Source organism: Nyctereutes procyonoides, unplaced genomic scaffold, assembly GCF_905146905.1.
Source record: "Nyctereutes procyonoides isolate TBG_1078 unplaced genomic scaffold, NYPRO_anot_genome, whole genome shotgun sequence".
Classification (NCBI taxonomy): domain Eukaryota; kingdom Metazoa; phylum Chordata; class Mammalia; order Carnivora; family Canidae; genus Nyctereutes; species Nyctereutes procyonoides.
The window spans coordinates 58,779,576-58,797,519 of NW_026575020.1; the positions used below are offsets into that span (position 1 = coordinate 58,779,576).

The following is a 17,944-nucleotide window of genomic DNA, read 5'->3' on the forward strand; positions in this document are numbered from 1 at the left end:
GCTCTTGCCTCGACGGGCCCCTGCCGTCCCCCGCCCACCCGTCCTCCCTTCTGACACCCGTGTGACTTTTCCTGATAACATGACACCCTCAATCAGGTTCCAGCCAAATTCTGCTCTTCCTCTTCTTGGGGACAATCTCTGCATCGACGCCGAGTCTACAGTTTAACTCTTAGAAGATCCGATCTCCCGGTGCTTGGGGCGGGGGCACCGCAATATTGCCCCGTGGGTCTCATCCACGAGCTGCAGGTTTGGCCAAAAGCCGGAGCGTTTCCTGTCTGTGCCTGCCTGCTGGGCCACCGCGCACTGTCATGAAAACACAGGGGAGGTCCACCCGTGTGGCTCGGTCTCGGTCTCGGTCTCGTTACCAGGCCACAGCGCCTGCTGCAGGAGGGCTGGAGCCTTGGCCTCTACGCCGTCCACACTCCTTCGCTTTCATTCCCGCAGAGGGACGGGCGGCAGAGGCGCTCTCCTGACAGCCTGGGGTGGGGTCCGCGGCAGGTCAGGTGTGGAGCTCAGAGCCAAGCAATAATAACGGGATTTGACAGCCCCGTGCTCAGCTGCGCCTGGCGTGGCCCCGCAGGCCCTCGGAGGGCGGCTCTCTCATGACCTGGATTTGCCAGAAGAGGAGGGAGCAGTGGAAGGGCGTGTGGTGTGAGTGGACGTGGGCCCTGGCACAGTGGCCCCACCGGGCCTCCCTCGGCTGGGGTCTGGCAGGTGGCACCGCATCCCTGCCGAGGATAATGCGGGGCCACAGCACAGACAGCATCCATCCAAGATGTGCCCCCAGACAAAGGGGTGCGGCGAGGCCTTCCGGGACTGCTCTGACGCCACACTCCATCGTGCTGGGGGAGGCCGAGCGGCCAGCTGTCCAGCAGGGCTCGTGGAGGCCGGCCGGAACACCCCACTGATCTGGACCCAGCGGCCCCGGGGAAAGCCCGTATGTGACCTCTGGACCGGTGGTCACTTTAAAGACACTTTAAAGGGACACCTGGGTGGCTCAGCGGTTGAGCATCTGCCTTCAGCTCAGGCCGTGACCCCACAGTCCCGGGATCGAGTCCCACATCGGGGTCCACGCAGGGAGCCTGCTTCTCCCCCTGCCTGTGTCTCTGCCTCTCTCTCTCTGTGTCTTTCAGGGATAAATAAAACCTTAAAAAAATATAAAGACACTTTAAAGACCATGGCTAGCCATTGAGTGTTTGCAACGTGAGGGACGAAGTTCCAGCCACAGGTGAATAATCATGGTTGAGACCATAGTAAACACCAGAAGTCATATTTTCAAAGGAAACATCTCTCAAAAGAGGCAGAAACCACAGACCATACGGGCTTAGCCTCGGGAGGGGTGGCCGCCAGCTACACCTTACACTCCCTCGGGGCGGGGGGCACAGCTGGGTCTCCTGGCGCCCCGCCGGCAGACTTGTCTTACTTCCCTAAGGGAAATGCAGGGACTGCCTGGTGCAGAGCCCCCTGCCCCGGGATGTTGGGCTGCAGCAGAGATGCCTCCAGACCCCCAAGCAGATTCCCTCTCAACCCTTGAAGGGATCAGGCCCAGGCGCACGGGCCGTGCTCTAGACTGCACCGGTGTCGTTCTGTTGTGTTGGTTTTTTTCTATAGTTGTCTGTTAATCAAGTAAGTTTTTAAAGTATGTTTTTAATTTTAATTTTTTCTAAAGATTTTGTTAAATCATGAGAGATACACACACAGAGAGAGAGAGAGGCAGAGACACAGGCAGAGGGAGAAGCAGCCTCCATGCAGGGAGCCCGACATGGGACTCGATCCCAGGTCTCCAGGATCACGCCCTGGGCCAAAGGCGGCGCTAAACTGCTGAGCCACCCGGGCTGCCAAATTTTAATTTTTTAAAATTATTATTACTTGTCCAGTAGGCTCCACACCCAGCATGGAGCCCAGGGCAGGGCTTGTTTTTCAACATGGCGGCCGGAGTATCCAAGGTCTCCATGGTTTGTCTTTCATGTCTAGGGCGAGATAAGGCCTTTTCCAGAAACTCTTTCTAATCTCTCTTGAGCTTAATCCCACCGAGTTTCATCCCTACCACCCCATAGGAACCATGATAAATCATATATGCTGACTCCATTGTATGGACGCCCAGCGTGGAGCCCAACGCGGGGGTTCAGACTCACGACCCTGAGGTCAAGACCTGAGCTGACTGAGACCAAGAGTCGGACGCTCAACCCACTGAGCCACCCAGGCACCCCGTTAAAGCTTGTTTTTCGCTTTTTTTAAAAATAACTTTTATCGAGGATCAGTAATCACATTCCAGGAAACGTGAAAAACAAAGAGAACGGTTTACAACACCACTGTCTTCTTCCTTTGGTGACAATGGCAATTTATTAGCATTTTGGGCACTCACAGGCATCTCTTCTCCCTTGCGTATGTCTCGCCGCGTGTTCAGACTTCTGTCGTGCAATTTGTGACTGCGTCTCTTTAAATTGGACGTCTTATTTTTATTGTCAGATTTTAGACATTTATAAGGCTGCTACTTCCTAAAAAAGAAAATGAGGAGCGTTTTCATTTTTAGTTGGGTTTATTGAGGCTAATTTATGTACAAATTTCTTATGTATAAAAGTTCTCCTTCAGTGCACAGCTTTGTGAGTTTGGCAAATGGACGGAGGCAAGTACCCCCGCGCCCACCGCATAATGGGCCGCTTCCTCCATCCCAAAGCCAGCATCCTCTCCCCACCTCCGCCCACCCGGCGAACACCCCTCCAGCCCTGTCCTTTCCAGGATGTCCTGCAAATGGAATCACGCGGCGTGCAGCTTTTCCCGTCTGGCTTCTTCCACTCAGCTCGCTGCTTCTGAGTTTCATCCCCACGTGGGATGTTGCAAGATCAGTTTGTCTCCTGTTCTCGCTGAAGAGCGCGCCACTGTGTTCCTCGGGTCCCCAGTTGACGGACCTCCCGTTGCTTCCAGTTTGAGGGTGTCATGGGGAGAGCTATGGTGACAGCATGTACCGGTCTCGGCGTGCACGTGTGAGTCCATTTCTCCTGGGCGAACGCCCAGGCATGGGATCGCTGGTTAGCGCATATTTTACATGATAACAAACCGTCAGTGCATTTTCCAATTTGGTTTGTTCCATTTTGCATTTCCCCTCCGCCCCACAGCAGTGGGCGAGATTCCCAGTTACTCCCCCGTCCTCACCAACACTTGGTATTGTCAATCATTCTAATTTTAGCCATTAAATTCAGCCATTAGTAGCTGAATCGTGGTATCACAGGGAGTTTAAATTTGCATTTCTAACGCAAATGACTAATGATGTTGAGCATCTTCTCAGGCTTATCTGCCACCCATATCCCTTCTTTTGCTCATTTTTAAACTGAGTGGTTCATCTTACTGAGTTACAAGACTTGATGTGTTCTTAGATACAAGTCCTCTCTTTTCTCCCAGTCTGTGGCTTTGTCTTCTCACTCTCACAAGGGTGACTTTGGAAGAGCAGAGACTCTAAATGTTGATGAAGCCGATTAATTAGGGTTTTTTTTTTTTCATAGCTCATGCTTTTTATGTCCTCTCCAAGAAATCTTTGCCTGACCCATCATGAAGTTTCCTTCTGTCTTCTGCTAAGCTCTTCCATGTGGGTGCGTGGCCCATCCCAAGGTTATGTCTGTCACGACATGAGACCCAAGGTCGGTTTGTTTGTGTGCCTGTCTCCAGCAGCCCCAGCACCACTCTCCATTGAAATACCATGTCACCTTCGTCAAATATCAATTAGTCATGTGTGTGTATGCGTGTTGGTGTGCCTACCTGTGGACTCCTTGTTGTGTCCCATCCATCTATCTGTTGTTTCACCAATACCACATAGTCCTGATAGTCATAGCCTTATGGAAAGTCTTAAACTCGGGTAGTGGGAGTCCTTGCACTTCTCTTGCAAAGTTCTTTGGGCTATTTGAGGTCCTGTAGATTTCCATATAAATTTTAGAATTAGTTTGTCAATTTCTGGAAAAAAAAATATATATACTTCCTAGGATTGTAATTGGAATTGTGTTGAGTCCATATATGTGCTTGGGGAGAATTAACATCTTAACAATATTGAATCTTCTGCTTAATAAACATGGCACATGTCCCCGGTATCTTTTAAAAACTATGTACAGATGTTTATTGCTACACTTGAAATTTAAAAAAAAGGCCAAAAAACTGGGAAGAGCCTAATTGTGTATCATGAGGGTGCTTAAATTATGGCAGGGTCATCACTGAGACCTGGTCATTGAGAAGAACCGAGGCGATTCCTGTGTGCGCTGCTATTGAATATCTCTCAGATAACACAAGACGAAGTAAGGTGCAGAAGAGGATCTACTAAGCTGCTATTCATAGCTGTTTCACAGACAAATATAATGCTTAAGGAAGCATGAAATAGATCTGGAAAGACGTCGAAGAAATAGCTGGTTGCCTGGGAAGAGATTTGAAGGCCTGGGTATAGACGTGAGAAAAATGTGGAAGGCATTATTCTGGTTCAAGGGAGAAAGCATTTTCTGATATTTTGAGTGAGAACTTACTCGAAGGGTAGGCTACTACACTTGGAGAAAGGGCTGTGTGTAGCACAGCAGCAGGACGTCTCAGAATGAAGGGAACAATGTCTCACACACAAACGAAAATTCTGCTTCCATCACCCAGCACCGTATGTTTGACTTGACATTAGTGACAGGTACTTGCACAGCCAGTGCCCAGAGGGGAAATGAGACGTGGTGCACTGTGGCCATGGGGCGTGCCGCTCGAGTGCCCTGAGCTCCAGTGCTCACGTGAAACTGGCATAGCACCCTCCCTTTCCAGGATTGCTCTCCTGACCAGTGACGGTGGGTGGATCAGGCCCCCCGGGGACAGTGCCTCAGCCCACTGGCCCTTCACCCTTACCCTGTCTTAGAAGAGTCTTGGACTCAAAATGGGCAGTGGCTCTGCCAACGTGCTAGGAGATTGGCTACTAGCAAGAGTTGGCCTCCCATTTGTCCTCCGTTGGGCGAGGTCCCCCCCCCGCCTGGGCACAGCCACGGGCTTGGGCGCTCTGATGCCCCAGCTTCGCTCTCTCCGTCTCGGCAGCGAGTGCCAACACCAGATCATGTCCATCGATGGTGAGATCGAGGCCTACAAGAAATCCATCATGAAGGAGGAAGAGAAGAACGAGAAGCTGGCAAGCATCCTGAACCGCGAGGAGACGGAAACCCACCTGATGCAGAAGCTGACCACGCAGTGCCTGACCAAGCTGGAGGCGCTGCAGAATGAGTTCAACACCTACCGCCTGGCGCTGCAGGCCACAGAGGACGCGCTGGGCAAGGCCCAAGTGGTACGACCGGGTCCCCCAGCCCGCGGGGCGCGTCCCTGCAGCCTCCCCCCCAGCACCCACCTGCCCCTTCCTTTTTTTTTTTAATTTTTATTTATTTATGATAGTCACACAGAAAGAGAGGGAGGGAGGCAGAGACACAGACAGAGGGAGAAGCAGGCTCCATGCACTGGGAGCCCGACGTGGGATTCGATCCCGGGTCTCCAGGATCGCGCCCTGGGCCAAAGGCAGGCGCTAAACCGCTGCGCCACCCAGGGATCCCTGCCCCTTCCTTTCCAGGAGTGCACGGCCACCATGGGCGAGCTGCAGTCCGTCCACCAGGCCATCCAGCACGAGCTAGAGCTGAGGAGGAGGATGGACGCCTCCATCGTGGAGAAGCTGCAGGAGCACATGACCTCCAACAAGATGACCAAGTACTTCCACCAGCTCATCCTGAAGCTCCAGAAGGAAAAGACCAACCTGGTACGTGCCCGGTCGCACTACGGCCGCGGGGGCCGGGCGCCTGGGTGGCGGGCGGGGAGGCAGCGCTCAGACCCAACGGAGCGCACTCAGAGGAAGCCGGGTGAGCGAGGGGCCCTCAGCGTGTCTGCTCACTTTTCACTTTGTGCTAGTTGTAGAAGCAAGCACTTTTGTTGTAGAAAACCTGGAAATACAGAGGCACAAAGAGGCAAATAAGACATCTATAATCCCACCGTCCAGAGATAACCTCCCCTAACAGTTGAGTATATTTCCTTCTGGAACTTTTCCTGAACACACACGCTCATACTCACGCACACGACCAAATATGTGCACACACAAGGTCACACGCAAACACACATGCATATAAACATCCCATCCCGATGCACACGTGAGCCAATGCACACATGCAAACACACTTGTACTCACACATTCGTGCAAACATACACATGAACACATGGATTGCACACACCTTAAACCACATAGGGCTCTTTTCATATATTGGTTTTAAGTCTATTCTAATTCATTTTAATTCATTTTACTGAAATATGACATGCAGAGAAAAGCGCGCAGATAGTGTAGGACTCCACGAATTTTCTCACGGCGTAGATACTGTTTTATTTTACTTTGAACACAACATTTTCCATGAAATGGTCCTCAAAAACCTACACTTTCTGCATGACATCTCATCATACAAATGTATGTATTTTGCCTAAAAATTTTCACTTCGAGTTGTTTATAGATCTTAAACATCATAAACAACTCGGCACTGAGCATGCCGGCCATACACCTTGGTCCACACTTCGGAGGAGCAGCTGCTACAGCAGAAACCCTGGTCAAACGTTAGGGGAGGCGGAGCCTGTGTCCCGCTGAGCCTGGCCATCCTGGCCTGGGCAGCCCCCCCACAACCGGAGCCCTCTTCTGCTCTCCCAGGGGTCTTGCTTCACTCTGAGCTGTGGTCGGGGGTCCCTGTGTCCTTCAAAAAAGCAGTTCCTTATGTGAATCGTTCCTCTTTGCCTCTTCTGGCGGTGTGACCCCCTCTGGCGTCCCCTGCCTCAGTGGGCCCTCTTGAGGAGCCCATGGAGGCCTAGAGCACACCCCAGCAGACGGCCTGCCCCACGGGCCCCCTCAAGTCTCAGGAGGAGCAGTGGGCCCATTCGGCCCGCTTGCGTGCAGCAGCAGCACCACAGACATTTTCCTTGCTCTCCAGCCCACTGGAAGCTTCCATCTGAGGGTTGAGAGATGCAGGGGACGTGGGCCACTCCCGGCCTTAGGGTGAGAGCACGAGTCCTGTTCCCACATGATCCTGGCCTTTGCCTGCCCTCTTTCCTCATATGAGACACCTGGCAGGCTTTGGGGTAAATCTAACGTTCATTCCAATGAGAGCACAGTGGCTGGGGCGCCGGAGGCAGTGCCCCTAAATGCCAGCGATCGATCTCCACCGTTGGCAGGTGGATACTGGCCAGGAGGAGGCCCAGCTGGTGGGGCTCACCTGTCCTCCCGGGAGGGTGGGACTGCTGTCTACCTGGCCGCAACCTGAGGCGTCCCATCCCTCCCGGACCCCTGGGAGGAGGGCAGCTTGCTCCTGGCCTGGGTATAGCAAGGAAGCGGGGAGACAGGGCCGTACTCAGCTGGGTCCCCATGGGAGGTCCTATCTGATGCTGGGGGCGTCCCACGCACCCTTTCTCTGGGACATGGGGGCAAGACTACCTGCGGGCAGCAAAACTAGGGACCCGGGCTGTACCAGAGAAGCTAAGGAGCACGATGTGTGCGAAGTAAGCCACCGGCCCTTCCACCAGGCTGTGCCTGGGGGCCACCAGCCTCCCGGTCAGTGGTACACACGCGACCGCCAACGTCCAGTGGAGGGCAGTAAAGACTCTCGGTCCCACAAATTCATCTATCATGACTGCCCGAGAGAGGCAGGTCCGGCTCTTTAAAGGGGGGGCTCTTTTTCCAAACTGCTCAACCCCCACCCCCCAGGATCTGGAGCTGGGGTCCAGGCACAGGTCACCCATGGGTCTACAGGTCAGCTCAGGACAAGCACTGACGTTCCAGGAGAGGCCAGGTTGGTCTCAATGAGAGTGGGCAGTCCAGGAGCAGAGGGGCGCAGTCCCAGGCAGAGGCATGTCCAGCTGGTGGCCAAAAAGAGGCTCAGGAATGGGAGCCCCGTAGGGCGGCAAGCACAGGGGAGGGGGGGGGGGACACCCGTGAAGACCCGGCCATCCCACACAGTCCTGGTGAAGAAAGAGACAGGTGGCTTCGCCTGAGCTCCGAGGGCCGCAGGGCTCAGGAGCCTTAGCACGGCAAGTGGGGTGACCGAGACCCTGGAAGCTCCTGTTCCTGGCGGAAAACCTAGGAATGCTGGGTGTCCTGCCGAGTCACTCATGGTGGCTGGTCAGAGAGGGCAGGGCCTTGGGTCAGAGCTGAGACGACCCTGGGGACAGGGAGCTGGCAGGAGCCAGGGGCCAGGAGAGAGCTGAGGACTTGCGTGGGCAAGAGCTGGTGGGTGGGACGGTAGGGTCGGGGCAGGCCCAGAGCCCGCGCAAAGACCCCACTTCCAAAGGGGCCTGAGCGGCTGTGCCCTGCTGCGGCTCCCTCTCTGGTTCTCACACATCCTGGCAGTAAACCCTCCGTCCGTCTCGGAAGGGATCGAGTGAATCCTGAGAGCCACCACGAGAGGCAGGGGGCTGCTGGTCAAGACGTTTAGGACAGCGGGCGTGCCCTGAGAGGCCCTCAGCCGCTCAGCCATGGCTGAAGCCCCCGCCCCTAGAATCCAGGGTTGGCAAGAGCCCGGGGTCGGGGGCCTCCGCCTGGGTGGCAGGTGACACCCCAGTGAGAGTCCTTCTTTCCACGACCATGTCTGGCTTTTCAGCTAAAGGACACTTTTTTTCTGTCCCACCGAGTACAAACTAGAGGTGGTTGTGTTCGCCACGGCATTCCTTAGAACAGGAGCGCTGGAACAGGTCGTAAGCCTGCAGGCGGAGGAATGGGTGTCCTTCACCGGGACCCACCCGCTGTCCCGGCCGGCCCCTGGGCACCGAATCCAGAACCGTGGGACAGGACGAAGGAGGAGTGCTGACAACTCTGACCTCCTCCCTATGTTACAGACAGAATGGAGTATTACGCAGCCATCGAAAATGACATGAGCACAGAGGTCAAGACTTAGCTAATCAGGGGGCACCTGGGTGGCTCAGGTGGTTAGGTGTCTGCTTTCGGCTCCGATCGTGATCTCAGGGTTCTGGAATCGAGCCCCACATCGGGCTCCCCACTTCTCCCTCTGCGTGTGCTCTCTCTTCCTCTCTCTCTCTCTCTCAAATAAATATAAATAAATAAAACCTCTCTTTAAAAAAAAGATTTAGCTAATTAAAAAGTGGCTTACAAACTTACATGCAGAGTGTGGTCCTGTCTCCGGTTTTGGGAGGAAGATGGAGAGGAGGTTTATATGTAAAGGGTGTAAGGGCGGATAGGCTGACCGTGTGGCAGACGCTCAAGGAAATGACAGGCCGGGCCTGTCCCCTAGAGCCCCACCCCACCCACCCCACCCCACCCACCCAGCCCTGCCCAGGGAAAAAGGAATGTTCAGACACGTTTCCTTCTGCTAATTCAGGTGACACATCTTTCCAAAATCGACGGCGACATAGCTCAGACCACCCTCAACATCACAAACACCAACTGCAGGCTGGACATGCACCAGAAGACGCTGGGCGAGCTGGACAGTGAGGTGAAAAAGGTCAACGACCTCATCACCAACAGCGAGAACGAGATCTCCAGGCGCACCACCCTCATCGAGAGGAAGCAGGGCCTCATCAACTTCTTCAACAAGCAGCTGGAGCAGATGGTCTCTGAGCTGGGGGTAAGACGGGGGGCTGCTTGGCGGTTGTGCCCGGCCACCTCGGGAACCCCTTACACTCAGAAATAAGTCCCCATGGGGGGGGCACTCCTTTCCCGGCCCCTTCAGCGGGTGACGTGGCACCAGCGCGGAACGCTCCAAGCCGGGCGAACCTTCTTCTGTCGAGGTCCAGAGAGTCAATATTTGGGACCAGACGGTCTCTGCCGAAGCTACTTACCCCTGCTGTCCGGGCCGGAAAGGCCGGTGATACGTAAACGGATGTGTTGGACTAAGCCGTACCTGTCGCCCCTGAAATTTGACCATATGACTTTCTCCGGACACAAAATTTTCTTTTTTTGTCTTGTCACGCAAAGGCAGTGGGTGGGGCGTGGCCCGCTGACCGCTGCTCTGAGTGAAGTGGTCTGATGAGTTTGAGGCCTGAAGTCCTATAGGAGACCCAGGCGTCCCTCCCGTGCCCCCCCCCAGGGGCTTCAGGTCTAGGCGTAAGATGGCCCGCTGGGGCACGCTCTCAGGTAGACCCGAACACCGGAGAGCCCTCGCAAAGCCGCAGCCCGAGTGGAAGCCGAGGGAGTCAAGGCCCTGGCCCTTGACCACCTGCTCGTAAAACCTCCAAAGCCCCTTTGGGGTAACGGAGGCCCCGCCAGCCCTGCCCTTGGCCCCTCAAGTCTGCGGCACGGGGGAGAGGGGGCCACAGGGTCTCCCACAGGGAGCCGGGGGGCATCCGGGGAGAGGGGGAGCCCTGGTGCCCCCGAGGAAATGCCCCCAGTCATCGTACAGATGCGTGACCTCAGGGCTCCCCACCCTCCACAGCCCTCCCGGAAAACACACCTTGGAAAACAAGGAGGCTCGTTTTGCTTTTTCGGGGACCATCACTTTTAGGGGGAAGAAGTGGGGCCCCTGGATCTTGAAATCAAGAGGCTGACGAAGCTGATGGAAGAACACAACAGCAACGTGACGCAGGCCCAGGTGACGTGGCTCCGCCTGCAGCAGGAGATGGTGAAGGCCACTCAGGAGCGGGAGGCACAGCTGGTGGCCCTGGACACGTTCAGGAAGGAGGTGCACATCCTGGAGCAGAAGAAGCTGCGGGTAGAGAGTAAGCGTGGGGCGCGAGCGGGGACTCCTGCGGCTCAGCCCCGGGAGGGTGTCCCGGCCCTCCACCAGGCCCCGAAAGCCAGCCACAGGCTCGCAGCCCCCTTCATAAACATGAGCCCGTTGCCCTGTCGCCGGCACGGGAAATACCGAGGACACGTACCGGGCTTGCTAAGTGCGCGGAGTAAAGGTGTAAAGGTGCCCCCGGGCGAGGAGTGCGGAAGGCCTGCTGTCCTGCCGCCAGGGGCAGCCTGGCTGGGGGTGCAGACGTGCGGAAGCGACTCCGGGCTCATCCCCCTGCTCGGGCACACGGGGGACACCTCGCGCCCCAAACTCAGGGCTGTGGGAAGAGAGTCTTTCTTCCTCTGCAGCTGAACTTAGGAAACTCTGCCACCAGAGCCTCCCCGGCCCCTGTCTTGCCCCCGATGGTGTAAAGACCAGGGGTCTCTGCTATGCCAGGGCGCCCCTCGCGGCCCCATCCACCCCCAGGGTCCCCCACTGAGGGATCCTGGGCCCGCCTGGCCCCACCTGGGTCTCCGACCAGAGATCCATGCAGGTCAGCTCGGCCCTGTGGCCCCAAGGGAAAGCTGCCTGGTGGTCGGGGTGCCCTCTGCCTGGACACCTTTGCCCAGAGGTCTTGCTGCCTTCCCAGCCTGCCCTGGGGGCACCCAGACGCCTCTGATGGGGATCAGGGTGGTTGTTCTCTGCCCCCTGCCCCTGAGCTGGGTGGGGCAGGGCCCGCCTTTCCCGGAGACCCCAGGTCTGAGCGCGGTCCAGGTCCCCGCAGGTGTTCTCGGGGCAAGGGAGCTGCCCCCACCACCACCCCGGCCCCCGACCTCTGGCTGCCCACACAGGGCACCAGCTGCCCTGTCCAGTCCCTCAAAGGGCCTGGCTTTGCCAACGGAGCCCAGGAAGAGGCTCCCGCCCTGCAGCCCAGCAGGGCCCTGATGGGGTGGGGGCCACCTGGAAACACGGGGCTCCGCCCACGTCCCCTCCCTGCAGGCAAGATCGATCAGGAGAAGAAGGAGCAAAAGGAGCTTGAGCGCCACATGAAGGATCTGGACAACGACCTGAAGAAGCTCAACGTGCTGATAAGCAAGAACCGGAGCAGCTCTGAGGGGCTGCAGCAGGACAACCTGGTGATGGAGAAGGAATTCGTGCGCTCGCTGAAGGTGGGGTCCCGCGCCCGCTCCAGGCCCTGGGGCTCCCGCGGGGGTGCGGGGCCCTGGTGTCCCCCCGGCTCACCCCACAGCCTGCCGTGCCCTGTCCCCACGCAGGCCTCAGAGAGGGAGACTATCGAGATGCAGGAGAGGCTGAGCCAGCTGCAGGAGGAGAAGGCGGCTATGCTGAACAACCTGGTGGAGGCAGAGTGAGTGCCCCCGGCCCCCAGCCCCCCGCACCCCGGCCCCCCGGCCCTGCATCACTGCCCCTGGGCAGCTCACGGGTGCCCACCGCCCCGCTACACCTGCCCAGCATCTACACCTGCCCAGGAGCGGCCCTGCAGCCCACGTGGGCAGGGAGTGGTGAGGGGGTTCCAGGGAAGAGCAGGGTGCCGGCCACCCGCCCTCACGCACCCAGCTTTGGGGGGGTGCGGGGAAAATGGAGTGCCTTTCTTTTGGGATAACATTTTTTTAAATGATTTTATCTTTATGATGGCTGGCTGTGAGAGGCACCCACCCGCAACCGCAAGCGTCCTAACCCCTAACAACGTGTGCAAAGCGAGACGGAGAAAATCACACCTAATTCCAACTCCCTCCCTTTACGGGGAAACCACTGTGCAAACATCCTTCCCGTCTGCTTGCTTTTAAAACAACAAGGAGGCTGTTCTATGTGCTGCCCTTTGAGGCAGTTTTTTGTAATCATGAGAGACACAGAGCGAGGCAGAGACACAGGCAGAAGGAGAAGGAGGCCCCATGCAGGGAGCTCGGCGTGGGACTCGATCCCAGGACCCCAGGGTCATGCCCTGGGCTGAAGGCGGCACTAAACCGCTGCGCCACCCGGGCTGCCCCAGCTTTTTCTTCCTTATGGAAACTTCTATCCCGTGCATGTGGTTTTCTCATGATTCCTGATGTCACCTGCTGTGTCCTCTGCCTCTCTTCTTATGCCCATGGCTTGCCAGCGTCACTGGCTGGCAACCCTCTCTGTAAAGAGCCAGATGGGCCATGCTTTCAGCTTTCGGAGCCGCACAGCCTGGCCGAGGCCACGTAGGTCAGGTGTCACAGCTCGTGAGCCCCCATGGACGACACAGAGGCAGACAGGTGTGGCTGGGCACCAACAAAACTTGACCAGTTGATGCAGAAATTTGAATTTTACATTCTTTTTTTTTTTTTCCATACTCAGTCTTTGAAATCCGTGTATTGTGTCCTTATGGCACACCACGATTTGGACTCAGCCGCGTTCAAGCGCTCCGTAGCCACATATGGGCACCAGGGCACCGTACCCCGTGGGACAGGAGAGGCCAGTGCTGCTGGCAGCTGGTCTGGCTGTGACAGTGTCTGTGGGTCCACATTCCTCCTTCCACTGGGAAGGCAGGGGGGTGCCCATGAGGCCGAGCCCGTGAGCCCCGTCTGCTCCCCAGCGCCTCTCTGGGAGCTGCAGAGGGGAGAGGCCACGGCGGGCTCCCCTTCAGGCGTGCTGGGCGGGCGCTGGCAGGCTGCCCCGGCCCCTGAGCACTGCAGGGGAGGAGTGTGGCTTCCGGGTCGGGTCGTGGAGAGGGAGAGGACAGAGAGGTCAACCCCCTCCCTGAGGGGGCCAGGTCCACAGAAAGTCGGGAGGCCTCAGGCCCCACTCTGGTCTGCAGGCGGGCCGGGGCCCTTCGCCCTGGGCAGGGGGTGGGTGGGTGGGAACTTGAGAGGGCACACAGGTCCCAGAACGGGGGAAATTTGGTTCTGTTTGACCGTCAAGCCCTTCACTCGGTGCCAAGTGCAAGACAGAGAGAGAGAGAGGGAGGGAGAGAGAGGGAGGGAAATAGAGAGAGAGAGAGAAGGAGAGGGTCCCGGGTACCACCCTCCCTCCACGCGCTGTGGGGCTCAATCTGGCACGAGTCCTCAGAGCAGAAGCTCACAGGCCTCAGAAAGAAGTCTCCTGGGACGCCAGGGTGGCTCAGTGGTTTGGCACCTGCCTTCAGCCCGGGGCCTGATCCTGGAGACCCAGGATCGAGTCCCGCGTGGGGCTCCCTGCGTGGAGCCTGCTTCTCTCTCTCTCTGCCTCTCTCTCTGTATTTCTCATAAATAAATAAAAATTAAAAAAAAAGAAGTTTCCTTAATTTCTCCCCACTCTCCCCCTGTGTCTCCCACCTTTAAAGACACCAGATCATGCTGTGGGAGAAGAAAATCCAGCTGGCCAAAGAGATGCGAGCATCGGTGGACTCCGAGACAGGCCAGACAGAGCTGCGAGCCATGAAGGCGGAGATCCACCGGATGAAGGTGGGTGCGGGGTGGGGGCGGCTCTGGGGCGCCTGGCCTCGCTGGGGGGCTGCTCCCTTGCACCCGCCCACCCGGGCTCCGTCCACTTGGTTCCTCCCGCACGGAGGCGATTACAGACACCGGGAGACACGCACGCAGCCGTGTTTTAACCCTCACCCCGTGCACTTGGTGCACCCCGACGTTTCCGAGGGCTGATGGTGGGGGCCCCCGCCCCCAATCTCACCACCCACTGGCGGAAGGTGCCCCTGCTGCTGAGGGAAAGGGGCCTGGCTCAGTAAAACGCGCTGGAGGACCCCACGCGTCTCTCCCCTGGGAGCCCCGCTTTCCGGAGCTGGAGGCCATCACCTCGGTCAAGGCTGCAGGAGAGCCTCGGGGTGCGGGGCAGCAGCTCGCGGGAGCACACGCGCCTCACTCGGACCAGGGCGCTTTTAATCACAAAAGACTGTCCCCCTGGGTCTGTGGCACTCAGGGGCACCTGATCAGGTGCACGTGCTGCTGCCAAGTCCTTCACACGCTCCACCTAATGGACTTTCCAAACCACAGAAGCCACGTGCCGGCTGCAGCCGGGCAAGCGCCTGCGCACACGGAGCCCCCTTCCCGCCCCTGCTCCTTGCGGTGCTTTCACTTCACAAAAATGGGCTCCGTGCGGATAGCTCAGCAATTTTTAAAATACTTAATTTATTTATTCACGAGAGACACAGAGAGAGGCAGAGACACAGGCAGAGGGAGAAGCAGGCCCCACGCAGGGAGCCCGACGTGGGACTCGATCCCAGGACCCCGGGATCATGACCCGAGCTGAAGGCAGATGCTCAACCACTGAGCCACCCAAGTGCCCCAGCAACTTTTTTTAAAAAAATACAGACGTTAGCCGAGGCCTTAGCAGTTACAGAAAGTGCTCCAGACACAGCCTAACTTCTAAGAGCATTCCCCGGCAGATGACAATCCAGACTGTCCCGCTTCCCGCCGTTGCCATCACGCCCTTCCTGGCTGGGTTTCGTCTGTTTCCTGTACACTAGACTCCCAACAGCGGGACTACGGGCGTGCCTGACCGGAGCCCCGCGGATCACTGTCCCGGGAGGCGCTCGAGGGCGGCCACCGCGTCCTGACAGCCTGGGCCCCTCCGGGTGTTAGCCACCCAGAGGCCTTCATTTTCAAATTGGGGCGTTTGTATTTTCTTTTTAAGGATTTTATTTATTTATTCATGAGAGTCACAGAGGGAGAGGCAGAGACACAGGCAGAGGGAGAGGCAGCCCCCCCCCCCCCGGGGAGCCCGATGCGGGACTTGATCCCGGGCTCACGCCCGGAGCTGAAGGCAGATGCTCAACCGCTGAGCCACCGGGACCCCCCTGAATTGGGGTGTTTAACTGAGCTCGCCCTGGTGGCGTACAGTCCCGTGAGCTGTGACAAAAACACAATCACGTAGCCACTACCACCATGGGGCACGCAGCATCTCCGTCACCCTCGTGTCTCCTGTGTCCCAGTCCCCGACTCTCCCAGGACGTCACAGAAGCGGATCCTGCAGCACAAAGTATTGTTGAGTGTGGCTTTCCTCACTCACCGGCGGTGCCTCTAAGAAATCGTTGCCCCGCCCAAGGGCACAGATGCTTTTCTCATATGTTTTCTTCTAGAAACTTCATTCTTCCACATTTTCTGTTCCGGGACGTTGAGCACGTGCGTGTGTGTGTGTGTGTGTGTGTGTGTGTGTGTGTGTTGAGCACTTCCTCAACGTCCTATGTCCATTTTCTTACTTCTTAGCAATTTGGGGTAGTTTTCTGCACGTCATGGTTACTAACCCCCACCTTGGACACCTGTCCCCAACGTCCTCCCTCGCCTGCTGCTGGCCCGACACTCCGTGTAGGGTCCTTCCCCCTCTCACAGGGTTGCCACCGTTCATGCTATAAGGCGTGTCTGTCTCCCTGTGTGGCTTCTGGGTTTCCCGGATTGCTCAAGACGGTCACCGCAGCCCCAAGTGACACAAATATGTTCCCAAGTCCTCTGCTCATGTTTGCACATCTTTAGAGCCTGAATCCACCCACAATTGATTTTTGGACATGGCATGAAATAGAGGCCCACCCCTGTTCTCGCAGCTGGGGCGTGAGTCGCGCTGGCAGCCCCGGATCATCTGTGTGCGGTCGCCGAGCCACCGCCACGCTGATGACAGCCCTCCTCCCTGTGCCGCCCCCGTCCTGGGCTCCCGGCTCCGCTGCCACAATCACGCTGACAAGGGCAGCGCCAGTGCAGAGCCTGTGGCTACGGTGACCCTAGGGCGAGTGGGCTGGGTCTCCCACCACCACCCTTGACCTGGGGGTGCCTGCCTGTTTATCCTTTTATTCGGAGTCAGCTTCGCTGGAGCAGAACTCACACACAGGGGTGTACTTATTTTAAACGTCCGGCTACAAGGGTTGAGCTCGGGCCCAGATCTCTGCCCCCAGCGCCCGAGAAAGCCCCTGCGTGGCCCTTACACTCCGTCTCCTCGACAACCTGGGTCCCACAGACCCTTCACGTCACCATCTCCCAAAACCATGACTGAGGACTCAACGTCGGTGCAGGTGTCCCCGCCCTCCTGGCTACCGTCCCCTTCCTGGCTGCGCGAGGCGGTCCTCGGTCCATAGCGTCCCTGGCCTCTGGCAGGTCCTGGCTTCTCTGCTGCCCGTGCTTCCTTTACAGGGACCTTCCATCCTCCTGCCCGTGGGTGCTGCCCTCGGCGCGTCCCCCGGCTGCCGCCCTGCCGGTTCAGGGCTCGGCGGAGCTCGTGGAGGCGAGTGCCCCCTCACCGCCCCTCTGCCCTGTGTGCCCAGGTCAGGCACGGGCAGCTGCTCAAGCAGCAGGAGAAGATGATCCGGGACATGGAGCTGGCCGTCGCCCGCAGAGAGACCATCTCGATCCAGGCCAAGGGGCAGAGCAAAACGGATAAGAAGCTGCTCACCCGGACAGACTTCCACCACAAGCAGACAGAGCTGCGACGCAAGATCAAGGACACTCACAAGGTGGGGGCGCCGCGCGGGCAGGAGGGAACGTGTCCGGCTGGTCACTCTGTCCTTCCAGCCGGTGTCCCGGGGGTCCTGCTGGCAGCCCACGGGGTCAGGGCTGCTGTTTCACCAGGCTGAGAAGTGGCCGGAGTGGGGTGGGGGGCACCGGGGGGTGCCGGGGGCGGAAGGAGCCTGGCCCTGGAACAGACAAGCCAGCTGTCTCCCGCTCCCTCTGGGCCTGGGCCCGGGCCCCACAACCGACCCCGTCGGGGTTCTGGGTAAAGACGCAGCAGCTGCCACTGTGCCCCACAGGGTTTACGGGAAGAGCCACACAGAGCGGGGCGGCTCCGGCCCGGAGATGGCCCCTTCCCGAGTCACAGAAATGGCATCAGGGAAGCACGGCTCAGGTGGGAGTCCCTGTCTGTGACCCCGAGGGGGAGCTGGGGACAGGCTGAGGGGCGCTCGGAGGGCACGCGCCCAAGCCCACGTCCTGGTCCAGCGGGCCGTACCAGCCAGCACGGGCTGTGCACCTGCCCAGGGCCCGCGCCCTCGGCCATCGCCCGCGCTGGCTCAGACTCCCTCGGGCCCCGCTGCCTCGGGCCTGTGCGGGGCCTTCAAGCCCACGTTTCCACCTCCATCGGGTGGAAATAGGAGCAGTAACCCCCTCCCGGGTAGGTGGAGGCTCACTTGAGGCAGAAGCCGGCCTCAGTGCCCCACCGGGTTCTAGACAAGCTCTTCCGCTCAAGGCTCAGGCATGTTGCCTGACAGCTCTGTGCCTTGGTGTCCTGGCCTGTGAAACGGGTCCTCATCTCACGGATTCGTCCAGAGGACGACCCGGAGACTGTTGGAATAGCCCCTGTGGGTCTAAATCCTG

At 58.1% G+C, this 17,944-nt stretch overlaps 1 protein-coding gene across 1 annotated transcript in view; it reads left to right on the plus strand.

Annotated features, from left to right (window-relative positions):
* Nucleotides 1-17,944, plus strand: part of CCDC40 (coiled-coil domain containing 40) — a 34,575-nt gene that overhangs the window by 14,269 nt on the left and 2,362 nt on the right. Inside the window, exons 8-15 of the mRNA XM_055326048.1 lie at nucleotides 5,041-5,284; nucleotides 5,561-5,743; nucleotides 9,345-9,590; nucleotides 10,467-10,680; nucleotides 11,679-11,848; nucleotides 11,954-12,045; nucleotides 13,981-14,101; nucleotides 16,900-17,088. Coding sequence (XP_055182023.1) covers nucleotides 5,041-5,284; nucleotides 5,561-5,743; nucleotides 9,345-9,590; nucleotides 10,467-10,680; nucleotides 11,679-11,848; nucleotides 11,954-12,045; nucleotides 13,981-14,101; nucleotides 16,900-17,088 — 1,459 coding nt within the window. The remainder of the gene's footprint in view (nucleotides 1-5,040; nucleotides 5,285-5,560; nucleotides 5,744-9,344; nucleotides 9,591-10,466; nucleotides 10,681-11,678; nucleotides 11,849-11,953; nucleotides 12,046-13,980; nucleotides 14,102-16,899; nucleotides 17,089-17,944) is intronic.